The sequence below is a fragment of the Heptranchias perlo genome, chromosome 12 (assembly GCF_035084215.1).
Source record: "Heptranchias perlo isolate sHepPer1 chromosome 12, sHepPer1.hap1, whole genome shotgun sequence".
Classification (NCBI taxonomy): Eukaryota; Metazoa; Chordata; class Chondrichthyes; order Hexanchiformes; family Hexanchidae; genus Heptranchias; species Heptranchias perlo.
The window spans coordinates 75,228,628-75,243,576 of NC_090336.1; the positions used below are offsets into that span (position 1 = coordinate 75,228,628).

The 14,949-nt window shown below is 41.5% G+C and overlaps 1 protein-coding gene across 1 annotated transcript in view; it reads right to left on the bottom strand.

Moving 5' to 3' along the window:
• Positions 1 to 14,949, bottom strand: part of LOC137327765 (deformed epidermal autoregulatory factor 1 homolog) — a 208,444-nt gene that overhangs the window by 54,638 nt on the left and 138,857 nt on the right. The window contains exon 13 of the mRNA XM_067993575.1: positions 14,472 to 14,561. Within this exon, the coding sequence (XP_067849676.1) occupies positions 14,472 to 14,561 (90 nt within the window). The remainder of the gene's footprint in view (positions 1 to 14,471; positions 14,562 to 14,949) is intronic.

The following is a 14,949-nucleotide window of genomic DNA, read 5'->3' on the forward strand; positions in this document are numbered from 1 at the left end:
TCTTTCTCTGTGAATGCGAGTCTTTCTTTCTCTGTGAATGCGAGTCTGTCTTTCTCTATGAATGCGAGTCTTTCTTTCTCTATGAATGCGAGTCTGTCTTTCTCTATGAATGCGAGTCTTTCTTTCTCTGTGAATGCGAGTCTGTCTTTCTCTGTGAATGCGAGTCTTTCTTTCTCTGTGAATGCGAGTCTTTCTTTCTCTATAAATGCGAGTCTTTCTTTCTCTGTGAATGCGAGTCTTTCTTTCTCTATAAATGCGAGTCTTTCTTTCTCTGTGAATGCGAGTCTGTCTTTCTCTGTGAATGCGAGTCTGTCTTTCTCTATAAATGCGAGTCTTTCTTTCTCTGTGAATGCGAGTCTTTCTTTCTCTGTGAATGCGAGTCTTTCTTTCTCTATAAATGCGAGTCTTTCTTTCTCTGTGAATGCGAGTCTGTCTTTCTCTGTGAATGCGAGTCTGTCTTTCTCTATAAATGCGAGTCTTTCTTTCTCTGTGAATGCGAGTCTTTCTTTCTCTGTGAATGCGAGTCTTTCTTTCTCTATAAATGCGAGTCTTTCTTTCTCTGTGAATGCGAGTCTGTCTTTCTCTGTGAATGCGAGTCTTTCTTTCTCTATGAATGCGAGTCTTTCTTTCTCTGTGAATGCGAGTCTTTCATTCTCTGTGAATGCGAGTCTGTCTTTCTCTATGAATGCGAGTCTTTCTTTCTCTATGAATGCGAGTCTGTCTTTCTCTGTGAATGCGAGTCTTTCTTTCTCTGTGAATGCGAGTCTTTCTTTCTCTGTGAATGCGAGTCTTTCTTTCTCTGTGAATGCGAGTCTTTCTTTCTCTGTGAATGCGAGTCTTTCTTTCTCTATGAATGCGAGTCTTTCTTTCTCTATGAATGCGAGTCTGTCTTTCTCTGTGAATGCGAGTCTTTCTTTCTCTGTGAATGCGAGTCTTTCTCTCTCTGTGAATGCGAGTCTGTCTTTCTCTGTGAATGCGAGTCTTTCTCTCTCTGTGAATGCGAGTCTTTCTTTCTCTGTGAATGCGAGTCTTTCTTTCTCGATGAATGCGAATCTTTCTTTCTCTGTGAATGCGAGTCTGTCTTTCTCTGTGAATGCGAGTCTTTCTTTCTCTGTGAATGCGAGTCTGTCTTTCTCTGTGAATGCGAGTCTGTCTTTCTCTGTGAATGCGAGTCTGTCTTTCTCTGTGAATGCGAGTCTGTCTTTCTCTGTGAATGCGAGTCTGTCTTTCTCTGTGAATGCGAGTCTGTCTTTCTCTGTGAATGCGAGTCTGTCTTTCTCTGTGAATGCGAGTCTGTCTTTCTCTGTGAATGCGAGTCTGTCTTTCTCTGTGAATGCGAGTCTGTCTTTCTCTGTGAATGCGAGTCTGTCTTTCTCTGTGAATGCGAGTCTGTCTTTCTCTGTGAATGCGAGTCTTTCTTTCTCTGTGAATGCGAGTCTGTCTTTCTCTGTGAATGCGAGTCTTTCTTTCTCTGTGAATGCGAGTCTTAATTTCTCTATGAATGCGAGTCTTAATTTCTCTATGAATGCGAGTCTGTCTTTCTCTGTGAATGCGAGTCTTTCTTTCTCTGTGAATGCGAGTCTTTCTTTCTCTGTGAATACGAGTCTTTCTCTATGAATGCGAGTCTGTCTTTCTCTGTGAATGCGAGTCTTTCTTTCTCTGTGAATGCGAGTCTGTCTTTCTCTGTGAATGCGAGTCTGTCTTTCTCTGTGAATGCGAGTCTTTCTTTCTCTGTGAATGCGAGTCTGTCTTTCTCTGTGAATGCGAGTCTTTCTTTCTCTGTGAATGCGAGTCTTTCTTTCTCTGTGAATGCGAGTCTGTCTTTCTCTGTGAATGCGAGTCTGTCTTTCTCTGTGAATGCGAGTCTTTCTTTCTCTGTGAATGCGAGTCTGTCTTTCTCTGTGAATGCGAGTCTTTCTTTCTCTGTGAATGCGAGTCTGTCTTTCTCTGTGAATGCGAGTCTGTCTTTCTCTGTGAATGCGAGTCTGTCTTTCTCTGTGAACGCGAGTCTGTCTTTCTCTGTGCACGCGAGTCTGTCTTTCTCTGTGAACGCGAGTCTGTCTTTCTCTGTGAATGCGAGTCTCTCTTTCGCTGTGAATGCGAGTCTTTCTTTCTCTGTGAATGCGAGTCTGTCTTTCTCTGTGAATGCGAGTCTGTCTTTCTCTGTGAATGCGAGTCTGTCTTTCTCTGTGAATGCGAGTCTGTCTTTCTCTGTGAATGCGAGTCTTTCTTTCTCTGTGAATGCGAGTCTGTCTTTCTCTGTGAATGCGAGTCTTTCTTTCTCTGTGAATGCGAGTCTGTCTTTCTCTGTGAATGCGAGTCTTTCTTTCTCTGTGAATGCGAGTCTTTCTTTCTCTGTGAATGCGAGTCTTTCTTTCTCTGTGAATGCGAGTCTTTCTCTATGAATGCGAGTCTCTCTTTCTCTGTGAATGCGAGTCTTTCTTTCTCTGTGAATGCGAGTCTGTCTTTCTCTGTGAATGCGAGTCTTTCTTTCTCTATGAATGCGAGTCTGTCTTTCTCTGTGAATGCGAGTCTTTCTTTCTCTGTGAATGCGAGTCTGTCTTTCTCTGTGAATGCGAGTCTTTCTTTCTCTGTGAATGCGAGTCTGTCTTTCTCTGTGAATGCGAGTCTTTCTTTCTCTGTGAATGCGAGTCTGTCTTTCTCTGTGAATGCGAGTCTTTCTTTCTCTATGAATGCGAGTCTGTCTTTCTCTGTGAATGCGAGTTTTTCTTTCTCTATGAATGCGAGTCTGTCTTTCTCTGTGAATGCGAGTCTTTCTTTCTCGATGAATGCGAGTCTTTCTTTCTCTATGAATGCGAGTCTTTCATTCTCTGTGAATGCGAGTCTGTCTTTCTCTATGAATGCGAGTCTTTCTTTCTCTGTGAATGCGAGTCTTTCTTTCTCTGTGAATGCGAGTCTTTCTTTCTCTGTGAATGCGAGTCTTTCTTTCTCTATGAATGCGAGTCTGTCTTTCTCTATGAATGCGAGTCTTTCTTTCTCTGTGAATGCGAGTCTTTCTTTCTCTGTGAATGCGAATCTGTCTTTCTCTATGAATGCGAGTCTTTCTTTCTCTGTGAATGCGAGTCTTTCTTTCTCTGTGAATGCGAGTCTGTCTTTCTCTGTGAATGCGAGTCTGTCTTTCTCTGTGAATGCGAGTCTTTCTTTCTCTATGAATGCGAGTCTGTCTTTCTCTATGAATGCGAATCTTTCTTTCTCTATGAATGCGAGTCTTTCTTTCTCTGTGAATGCGAGTCTTTCTTTCTCTATGAATGCGAGTCTGTCTTTCTCTATGAATGCGAATCTTTCTTTCTCTGTGAATGCGAGTCTGTCTTTCTCTATGAATGCGAGTCTTTCTTTCTCTGTGAATGCGAGTCTGTCTTTCTCTGTGAATGCGAGTCTGTCTTTCTCTATGAATGCGAGTCTTTCTTTCTCTGTGAATGCGAGTCTGTCTTTCTCTGTGAATGCGAGTCTGTCTTTCTCTGTGAATGCGAGTCTTTCTTTCTCTATGAATGCGAGTCTGTCTTTCTCTGTGAATGCGAGTTTTTCTTTCTCTGTGAATGCGAGTCTGTCTTTCTCTATGAATGCGAGTCTTTCTTTCTCGATGAATGCGAGTCTTTCTTTCTCTATGAATGCGAGTCTTTCATTCTCTGTGAATGCGAGTCTGTCTTTCTCTATGAATGCGAGTCTTTCTTTCTCTGTGAATGCGAGTCTTTCTTTCTCTATGAATGCGAGTCTGTCTTTCTCTATGAATGCGAGTCTTTCTTTCTCTATGAATGCGAGTCTTTCTTTCTCTATGAATGCGAGTCTTTCTTTCTCTGTGAATGCGAGTCTGTCTTTCTCTGTGAATGCGAGTCTGTCTTTCTCTGTGAATGCGAGTCTTTCTTTCTCTATGAATGCGAGTCTGTCTTTCTCTATGAATGCGAATCTTTCTTTCTCTATGAATGCGAGTCTTTCTTTCTCTATGAATGCGAGTCTGTCTTTCTCTGTGAATGCGAGTCTGTCTTTCTCTGTGAATGCGAGTCTGTCTTTCTCTGTGAATGCGAGTCTTTCTCTCTCTCTGAATGCGAGTCTTTCTTTCTCTGTGAATGCGAGTCTTTCTTTCTCTGTGAATGCGAGTCTGTCTTTCTCTATGAATGCGAGTCTGTCTTTCTCTATGAATGCGAATCTTTCTTTCTCTATGAATGCGAGTCTTTCTTTCTCTATGAATGCGAGTCTTTCTTTCTCTATGAATGCGAGTCTTTCTTTCTCTGTGAATGCGAGTCTGTCTTTCTCTGTGAATGCGAGTCTGTCTTTCTCTGTGAATGCGAATCTTTCTTTCTCTATGAATGCGAGTCTTTCTTTCTCTATGAATGCGAGTCTTTCTTTCTCTGTGAATGCGAGTCTTTCTTTCTCTATGAATGCGAGTCTGTCTTTCTCTATGAATGCGAGTCTTTCTTTCTCTATGAATGCGAGTCTTTCTTTCTCTATGAATGCGAGTCTGTCTTTCTCTATGAATGCGAGTCTTTCTTTCTCTGTGAATGCGAGTCTTTCTTTCTCTATGAATGCGAATCTTTCTTTCTCTATGAATGCGAGTCTTTCTTTCTCTATGAATGCGAGTCTTTCTTTCTCTGTGAATGCGAGTCTGTCTTTCTCTGTGAATGCGAGTCTGTCTTTCTCTGTGAATGCGAGTCTGTCTTTCTCTGTGAATGCGAGTCTTTCTTTCTCTATGAATGCGAGTCTGTCTTTCTCTATGAATGCGAGTCTTTCTTTCTCTATGAATGCGAGTCTGTCTTTCTCTGTGAATGCGAATCTTTCTTTCTCTATGAATGCGAGTCTGTCTTTCTCTATGAATGCGAGTCTTTCTTTCTCTGTGAATGCGAGTCTTTCTTTCTCTATGAATGCGAGTCTGTCTTTCTCTATGAATGCGAATCTTTCTTTCTCTGTGAATGCGAGTCTTTCTTTCTCTATGAATGCGAGTCTGTCTTTCTCTGTGAATGCGAGTCTGTCTTTCTCTGTGAATGCGAGTCTGTCTTTCTCTGTGAATGCGAGTCTTTCTCTCTCTCTGAATGCGAGTCTTTCTTTCTCTGTGAATGCGAGTCTTTCTTTCTCTGTGAATGCGAGTCTGTCTTTCTCTATGAATGCGAGTCTGTCTTTCTCTATGAATGCGAATCTTTCTTTCTCTATGAATGCGAGTCTTTCTTTCTCTGTGAATGCGAGTCTGTCTTTCTCTGTGAATGCGAGTCTGTCTTTCTCTATGAATGCGAGTCTGTCTTTCTCTATGAATGCGAATCTTTCTTTCTCTATGAATGCGAGTCTTTCTTTCTCTGTGAATGCGAGTCTTTCTTTCTCTGTGAATGCGAGTCTTTCTTTCTCTATGAATGCGAGTCTTTCTTTCTCTGTGAATGCGAGTCTGTCTTTCTCTGTGAATGCGAGTCTGTCTTTCTCTGTGAATGCGAGTCTTTCTTTCTCTGTGAATGCGAGTCTGTCTTTCTCTGTGAATGCGAGTCTTTCTTTCTCGATGAATGCGAGTCTTTCTTTCTCTGTGAATGCGAGTCTTTCATTCTCTGTGAATGCGAGTCTTTCTTTCTCTATGAATGCGAGTCTTTCATTCTCTGTGAATGCGAGTCTGTCTTTCTCTATGAATGCGAGTCTTTCTTTCTCTCTGAATGCGAGTCTTTCTTTCTCTGTGAATGCGAGTCTTTCTTTCTCTCTGAATGCGAGTCTTTCTTTCTCTGTGAATGCGAGTCTTTCTTTCTCTCTGAATGCGAGTCTTTCTTTCTCTGTGAATGCGAGTCTTTCATTCTCTGTGAATGCGAGTCTGTCTTTCTCTATGAATGCGAGTCTTTCTTTCTCTCTGAATGCGAGTCTTTCTTTCTCTGTGAATGCGAGTCTTTCTTTCTCGATGAATGCGAGTCTTTCTTTCTCTGTGAATGCGAGTCTTTCATTCTCTGTGAATGCGAGTCTGTCTTTCTCTGTGAATGCGAGTCTTTCTTTCTCTGTGAATGCGAGTCTTTCTTTCTCTGTGAATGCGAGTCTTTCTTTCTCTCTGAATGCGAGTCTTTCTTTCTCTGTGAATGCGAGTCTTTCTTTCTCTATGAATGCGAGTCTTTCATTCTCTGTGAATGCGAGTCTGTCTTTCTCTATGAATGAGAGTCTTTCTTTCTCTGTGAATGCGAGTCTTTCTTTCTCTCTGAATGCGAGTCTTTCATTCTCTGTGAATGCGAGTCTGTCTTTCTCTGTGAATGCGAGTCTGTCTTTCTCTATGAATGCGAGTCTTTCTTTCTCTATGAATGCGAGTCTGTCTTTCTCTGTGAATGCGAGTCTTTCTTTCTCTATGAATGCGAGTCTTTCTTTCTCTATGAATGCGAGTCTTTCTTTCTCTCTGAATGCGAGTCCTTCATTCTCTGTGAATGCGAGTCTGTCTTTCTCTGTGAATGCGAGTCTGTCTTTCTCTGTGAATGCGAGTCTTTCTTTCTCTGTGAATGCGAGTCTTTCTTTCTCTCTGAATGCGAGTCTTTCTTTCTCGATGAATGCGAGTCTTTCTTTCTCTGTGAATGCGAGTCTTTCATTCTCTGTGAATGCGAGTCTTTCATTCTCTGTGAATGCGAGTCTGTCTTTCTCTGTGAATGCGAGTCTGTCTTTCTCTGTGAATGCGAGTCTTTCTTTCTCTGTGAATGCGAGTCTTTCATTCTCTGTGAATGCGAGTCTTTCTTTCTCTATGAATGCGAGTCTGTCTTTCTCTGTGAATGCGAGTCCTTCATTCTCTGTGAATGCGAGTCTGTCTTTCTCTGTGAATGCGAGTCTGTCTTTCTCTGTGAATGCGAGTCTTTCTTTCTCTGTGAATGCGAGTCTTTCTTTCTCGATGAATGCGAGTCTTTCTTTCTCTGTGAATGCGAGTCTTTCTTTCTCGATGAATGCGAGTCTTTCTTTCTCTGTGAATGCGAGTCTTTCATTCTCTGTGAATGCGAGTCTGTCTTTCTCTATGAATGCGAGTCTTTCTTTCTCTGTGAATGCGAGTCTTTCTTTCTCGATGAATGCGAGTCTTTCTTTCTCTGTGAATGCGAGTCTTTCATTCTCTGTGAATGCGAGTCTTTCTTTCTCTGTGAATGCGAGTCTTTCTTTCTCTGTGAATGCGAGTCTTTCTTTCTCTGTGAATGCGAGTCTGTCTTTCTCTGTGAATGTGAGTCTTTCTTTCTCTCTGAATGCGAGTCTTTCTTTCTCTGTGAATGCGAGTCTTTCTTTCTCGATGAATGCGAGTCTTTCTTTCTCTGTGAATGCGAGTCTTTCATTCTCTGTGAATGCGAGTCTGTCTTTCTCTGTGAATGCGAGTCTTTCTTTCTCTATGAATGCGAGTATTTCTTTCTCTATGAATGAGAGTCTTTCTTTCTCTCTGAATGCGAGTCTTTCTTTCTCTGTGAATGCGAGTCTTTCTTTCTCTATGAATGCGAGTCTTTCTTTCTCTATGAATGCGAGTCTTTCTTTCTCTGTGAATGCGAGTCTTTCTTTCTCGATGAATGCGAGTCTTTCTTTCTCTATGAATGCGAGTCTTTCATTCTCTGTGAATGCGAGTCTTTCTTTCTCTATGAATGCGAGTCTTTCTTTCTCTGTGAATGCGAGTCTTTCATTCTCTATGAATGCGAGTCTGTCTTTCTCTGTGAATGCGAGTCTTTCTTTCTCTATGAATGCGAGTCTTTCTTTCTCTGTGAATGCGAGTCTTTCTTTCTCTATGAATGCGAGTCTTTCATTCTCTGTGAATGCGAGTCTTTCTTTCTCTATGAATGCGAGTCTTTCTTTCTCTGTGAATGCGAGTCTTTCTTTCTCGATGAATGCGAGTCTTTCATTCTCTATGAATGCGAGTCTTTCTTTCTCTATGAATGCGAGTCTTTCTTTCTCTGTGAATGCGAGTCTTTCTTTCTCGATGAATGCGAGTCTTTCTTTCTCTATGAATGCGAGTCTTTCTTTCTCTATGAATGCGAGTCTTTCTTTCTCTATGAATGCGAGTCTTTCATTCTCTGTGAATGCGAGTCTTTCTTTCTCTATGAATGCGAGTCTTTCATTCTCTGTGAATGCGAGTCTTTCTTTCTCTATGAATGCGAGTCTGTCTTTCTCTATGAATGCGAGTCTGTCTTTCTCTGTGAATGCGAGTCTTTCTTTCTCTATGAATGCGAGTCTGTCTTTATCTGTGAATGCGAGTCTTTCTTTCTCTGTGAATGCGAGTCTTTCTTTCTCTATGAATGCGAGTCTTTCTTTCTCTATGAATGCGAGTCTTTCTTTCTCTATGAATGCGAGTCTTTCTTTCTCTATGAATGCGAGTCTTTCATTCTCTGTGAATGCGAGTCTTTCTTTCTCTATGAATGCGAGTCTTTCATTCTCTGTGAATGCGAGTCTTTCTTTCTCTATGAATGCGAGTCTGTCTTTCTCTATGAATGCGAGTCTGTCTTTCTCTGTGAATGCGAGTCTTTCTTTCTCTATGAATGCGAGTCTGTCTTTATCTGTGAATGCGAGTCTTTCTTTCTCTATGAATGCGAGTCTTTCTTTCTCTATGAATGCGAGTCTTTCTTTCTCTATGAATGCGAGTCTTTCTTTCTCTATGAATGCGAGTCTTTCTTTCTCTATGAATGCGAGTCTTTCTTTCTCTATGAATGCGAGTCTTTCTTTCTCTATGAATGCGAGTCTTTCTTTCTCTATGAATGCGAGTCTTTCTTTCTCTGTGAATGCGAGTCTGTCTTTCTCTATGAATGCGAGTCTTTCTTTCTCTGTGAATGCGAGTCTGTCTTTCTCTGTGAATGCGAGTCTTTCTTTCTCTGTGAATGCGAGTCTTTCTTTCTCGATGAATGCGAGTCTTTCTTTCTCTATGAATGCGAGTCTTTCATTCTCTGTGAATGCGAGTCTGTCTTTCTCTATGAATGCGAGTCTTTCTTTCTCTATGAATGCGAGTCTTTCTTTCTCTGTGAATGCGAGTCTGTCTTTCTCTATGAATGCGAGTCTTTCTTTCTCTGTGAATGCGAGTCTTTCTTTCTCTATGAATGCGAGTCTTTCTTTCTCTGTGAATGCGAGTCTGTCTTTCTCTCTGAATGCGAGTCTGTCTTTCTCTGTGAATGCGAGTCTGTCTTTCTCTCTGAATGCGAGTCTTTCTTTCTCTATGAATGCGAGTCTTTCTTTCTCTGTGAATGCGAGTCTTTCTTTCTCTCTGAATGCGAGTCTGTCTTTCTCTGTGAATGCGAGTCTGTCTTTCTCTATGAATGCGAGTCTTTCTTTCTCTATGAATGCGAGTCTTTCTTTCTCTATGAATGCGAGTCTGTCTTTCTCTATGAATGCGAGTCTTTCTTTCTCTGTGAATGCGAGTCTGTCTTTCTCTATGAATGCGAGTCTTTCTTTCTCTGTGAATGCGAGTCTTTCTTTCTCTGTGAATGCGAGTCTGTCTTTCTCTGTGAATGCGAGTCTTTCTTTCTCTGTGAATGCGAGTCTGTCTTTCTCTGTGAATGCGAGTCTTTCTTTCTCTGTGAATGCGAGTCTTTCTTTCTCTGTGAATGCGAGTCTTTCTTTCTCTGTGAATGCGAGTCTGTCTTTCTCTGTGAATGCGAGTCTTTCTTTCTCTGTGAATGCGAGTCTTTCTTTCTCTGTGAATGCGAGTCTGTCTTTCTCTGTGAATGCGAGTCTTTCTTTCTCTGTGAATGCGAGTCTGTCTTTCTCTGTGAATCCGAGTCTGTCTTTCTCTATGAATGCGAGTCTTTCTTTCTCTATGAATGCGAGTCTTTCTTTCTCTATGAATGCGAGTCTTTCTTTCTCTGTGAATGCGAGTCTTTCTTTCTCTGTGAATGCGAGTCTTTCTTTCTCTATGAATGCGAGTCTTTCTTTCTCTATGAATGCGAGTCTGTCTTTCTCTGTGAATGCGAGTCTTTCTTTATCTATGAATGCGAGTCTGTCTTTCTCTGTGAATCCGAGTCTGTCTTTCTCTATGAATGCGAGTCTTTCTTTCTCTGTGAATGCGAGTCTTTCTTTCTCTATGAATGTGAGTCTTTCTTTCTCTATGAATGTGAGTCTTTCTTTCTCTATGAATGCGAGTCTGTCTTTCTCTGTGAATGCGAGTCTTTCTTTCTCTGTGAATGAGAGTCTTTCTTTCTCTGTGAATGCGAGTCTGTCTTTCTCTGTGAATGCGAGTCTTTCTTTCTCTATGAATGCGAGTCTTTCTTTCTCTATGAATGCGAGTCTGTCTTTCTCTATGAATGCGAGTCTTTCTTTCTCTATGAATCCGAGTCTGTCTTTCTCTATGAATGCGAGTCTTTCTTTCTCTATGAATGCGAGTCTGTCTTTCTCTATGAATGCGAGTCTTTCTTTCTCTATGAATGCGAGTCTTTCTTTCTCTGTGAATGCGAGTCTTTCTTTCTCTGTGAATGCGAGTCTTTCTTTCTCTATGAATGCGAGTCTTTCTTTCTCTGTGAATGCGAGTCTTTCTTTCTCTGTGAATGCGAGTCTTTCTTTCTCTGTGAATGAGAGTCTTTCTTTCTCTATGAATGCGAGTCTTTCTTTCTCTATGAATGCGAGTCTTTCTTTCTCTATGAATCCGAGTCTGTCTTTCTCTATGAATGCGAGTCTTTCTTTCTCTGTGAATGCGAGTCTTTCTTTCTCTGTGAATGCGAGTCTTTCTTTCTCTGTGAATGAGAGTCTTTCTTTCTCTGTGAATGCGAGTCTTTCTTTCTCTGTGAATGAGAGTCTTTCTTTCTCTGTGAATGCGAGTCTGTCTTTCTCTGTGAATGCGAGTCTTTCTTTCTCTATGAATGCGAGTCTTTCTTTCTCTATGAATGCGAGTCTTTCTTTCTCTATGAATGCGAGTCTTTCTTTCTCTATGAATCCGAGTCTGTCTTTCTCTATGAATGCGAGTCTTTCTTTCTCTATGAATGCGAGTCTTTCTTTCTCTATGAATGCGAGTCTTTCTTTCTCTGTGAATGCGAGTCTTTCTTTCTCTATGAATGCGAGTCTTTCTTTCTCTATGAATGCGAGTCTTTCTTTCTCTGTGAATGCGAGTCTGTCTTTCTCTGTGAATGCGAGTCTTTCTTTCTCTATGAATGCGAGTCTGTCTTTCTCTGTGAATCCGAGTCTGTCTTTCTCTATGAATGCGAGTCTTTCTTTCTCTGTGAATGCGAGTCTTTCTTTCTCTATGAATGTGAGTCTTTCTTTCTCTATGAATGCGAGTCTGTCTTTCTCTGTGAATGCGAGTCTTTCTTTCTCTGTGAATGAGAGTCTTTCTTTCTCTGTGAATGCGAGTCTGTCTTTCTCTGTGAATGCGAGTCTTTCTTTCTCTATGAATGCGAGTCTTTCTTTCTCTATGAATGCGAGTCTGTCTTTCTCTGTGAATCCGAGTCTGTCTTTCTCTATGAATGCGAGTCTGTCTTTCTCTGTGAATGCGAGTCTTTCTTTCTCTGTGAATGCGAGTCTGTCTTTCTCTGTGAATGCGAGTCTGTCTTTCTCTATGAATGCGAGTCTTTCTTTCTCTATGAATGCGAGTCTTTCTTTCTCTATGAATGCGAGTCTTTCTTTCTCTATGAATGCGAGTCTTTCTTTCTCTATGAATGCGAGTCTTTCTTTCTCTATGAATGCGAGTCTTTCTTTCTCTATGAATGCGAGTCTTTCTTTCTCTGTGAATGCGAGTCTGTCTTTCTCTATGAATGCGAGTCTGTCTTTCTCTATGAATGCGAGTCTGTCTTTCTCTGTGAATGCGAGTCTGTCTTTCTCTATGAATGCGAGTCTGTCTTTCTCTGTGAATGCGAGTCTTTCTTTCTCTGTGAATGCGAGTCTGTCTTTCTCTATGAATGCGAGTCTGTCTTTCTCTGTGAATGCGAGTCTGTCTTTCTCTATGAATGCGAGTCTTTCTTTCTCTATGAATGCGAGTCTTTCTTTCTCTATGAATACGAGTCTTTCTTTCTCAATGAATGCGAGTCTGTCTTTCTCTATGAATGCGAGTCTTTCTTTCTCTGTGAATCCGAGTCTGTCTTTCTCTATGAATGCGAGTCTGTCTTTCTCTATGAATGCGAGTCTGTCTTTCTCTATGAATGCGAGTCTTTCTTTCTCTATGAATGCGAGTCTTTCTTTCTCTATGAATGCGAGTCTTTCTTTCTCTGTGAATGCGAGTCTTTCTTTCTCTGTGAATGCGAGTCTGTCTTTCTCTGTGAATGCGAGTCTGTCTTTCTCTGTGAATCCGAGTCTGTCTTTCTCTATGAATGCGAGTCTGTCTTTCTCTATGAATGCGAGTCTGTCTTTCTCTATGAATGCGAGTCTTTCTCTATGAATGCGAGTCTTTCTTTCTCTGTGAATCCGAGTCTGTCTTTCTCTATGAATGCGAGTCTGTCTTTCTCTATGAATGCGAGTCTTTCTTTCTCTATGAATGCGAGTCTTTCTTTCTCTATGAATGCGAGTCTTTCTTTCTCTGTGAATGCGAGTCTTTCTTTCTCTGTGAATGCGAGTCTGTCTTTCTCTGTGAATGCGAGTCTTTCTTTCTCTATGAATGCGAGTCTGTCTTTCTCTGTGAATGCGAGTCTTTCTTTCTCTATGAATGCGAGTCTTTCTTTCTCTATGAATGCGAGTCTGTCTTTCTCTGTGAATGCGAGTCTTTCTTTCTCTGTGAATGCGAGTCTGTCTTTCTCTGTGAATGCGAGTCTGTCTTTCTCTGTGAATGCGAGTCTGTCTTTCTCTGTGAATGCGAGTCTTTCTTTCTCTATGAATGCGAGTCTGTCTTTCTCTGTGAATGCGAGTCTTTCTTTCTCTATGAATGCGAGTCTTTCTTTCTCTGTGAATCCGAGTCTGTCTTTCTCTATGAATGCGAGTCTGTCTTTCTCTGTGAATGCGAGTCTTTCTTTCTCTGTGAATGCGAGTCTGTCTTTCTCTGTGAATGCGAGTCTTTCTTTCTCTGTGAATGCGAGTCTGTCTTTCTCTATAAATGCGAGTCTGTCTTTCTCTGTGAATGCGAGTCTTTCTTTCTCTGTGAATGCGAGTCTGTCTTTCTCTGTGAATGCGAGTCTTTCTTTCTCTGTGAATGCGAGTCTTTCTTTCTCTGTGAATGCGAGTCTTTCTTTCTCTATGAATGCGAGTCTTTCTTTCTCTGTGAATGCGAGTCTGTCTTTCTCTATGAATGCGAGTCTGTCTTTCTCTGTGAATGCTAGTCTTTCTTTCTCTATGAATGCGAGTCTTTCTTTCTCTATGAATGCGAGTCTGTCTTTCTCTGTGAATGCGAGTCTGTCTTTCTCTGTGAATGCGAGTCTGTCTTTCTCTGTGAATGCGAGTCTGTCTTTCTCTGTGAATGCGAGTCTGTCTTTCTCTGTGAATGCGAGTCTGTCTTTCTCTATGAATGCGAGTCTTTCTTTCTCTGTGAATCCGAGTCTGTCTTTCTCTATGAATGCGAGTCTTTCTTTCTCTATGAATGCGAGTCTGTCTTTCTCTGTGAATGCGAGTCTTTCTTTCTCTGTGAATGCGATTCTTTCTTTCTCTGTGAATGCGAGTCTGTCTTTCTCTGTGAATGCGAGTCTGTCTTTCTCTGTGAATGCGAGTCTTTCTTTCTCTATGAATGCGAGTCTTTCTTTCTCTGTGAATGCGAGTCTGTCTTTCTCTGTGAATGCGAGTCTTTCTTTCTCTATGAATGCGAGTCTGTCTTTCTCTGTGAATGCGAGTCTTTCTTTCCCTCTGAATGCGAGTCTTTCTTTCTCTATGAATGCGAGTCTTTCTTTCTCTATGAATGCGAGTCTTTCTTTCTCTGTGAATGCGAGTCTGTCTTTCTCTATGAATGCGAGTCTGTCTTTCTCTGTGAATGCGAGTCTTTCTTTCTCTATGAATGCGAGTCTTTCTTTCTCTATGAATGCGAGTCTGTCTTTCTCTGTGAATGCGAGTCTGTCTTTCTCTGTGAATGCGAGTCTGTCTTTCTCTATGAATGCGAGTCTTTCTTTCTCTATGAATGCGAGTCTGTCTTTCTCTGTGAATGCGAGTCTTTCTTTCTCTATGAATGCGAGTCTTTCTTTCTCTATGAATGCGAGTCTTTCTTTCTCTATGAATGCGAGTCTTTCTTTCTCTATGAATGCGAGTCTGTCTTTCTCTGTGAATGCGAGTCTGTCTTTCTCTGTGAATGCGAGTCTGTCTTTCTCTGTGAATGCGAGTCTTTCTTTCTCTGTGAATCCGAGTCTGTCTTTCTCTATGAATGCGAGTCTTTCTTTCTCTATGAATGCGAGTCTGTCTTTCTCTGTGAATGCGAGTCTTTCTTTCTCTGTGAATGCGATTCTTTCTTTCTCTGTGAATGCGAGTCTGTCTTTCTCTGTGAATGCGAGTCTGTCTTTCTCTGTGAATGCGAGTCTTTCTTTCTCTGTGAATGCGATTCTTTCTTTCTCTGTGAATGCGATTCTTTCTCTCTCTGTGAATGCGAGTCTTTCTTTCTCTATGAATGCGAGTCTTTCTTTCTCTATGAATGCGAGTCTTTCTTTCTCTATGAATGCGAGTCCTTTCTTGCTCACCTTTCGCTGACAGAATGTTGAACAGTAATGAACCTTGTGACACCCGGTGCACTCATTCATCGCTTCTCGCCCGCAGTTCACACAGGTTTGCTATAAAGAATTGGTTGGGAGAAAGATGAGTTACACATTTTCCTGACGCTTGGTCCAAACCATTATCTGAAATTCTTAAAAAAAGACAATTTTTTTTTACAAGCATGTGAATGGGATGCAATGTGCAGAGAGAGATACAAACCGTGAAAACCAACCCAACCTCTCCATCAGATGGCCAATAAAACACGACTAGCAATTTATACATGGGGAACTATTTCGGGGCGACCCGAATGATTACACAGTACAATGCACCAATCGTTCGCGGGAATGTCATGCTTGACCAACCTTTCTGAATTCTCTGAAGATGCAACAGAAAGGGTAATGCAGTCGATGTAACAGCACACGAGGAGGCCATTCGGCCCATCGTGCCTGTGCTGGCTCTTTGAAA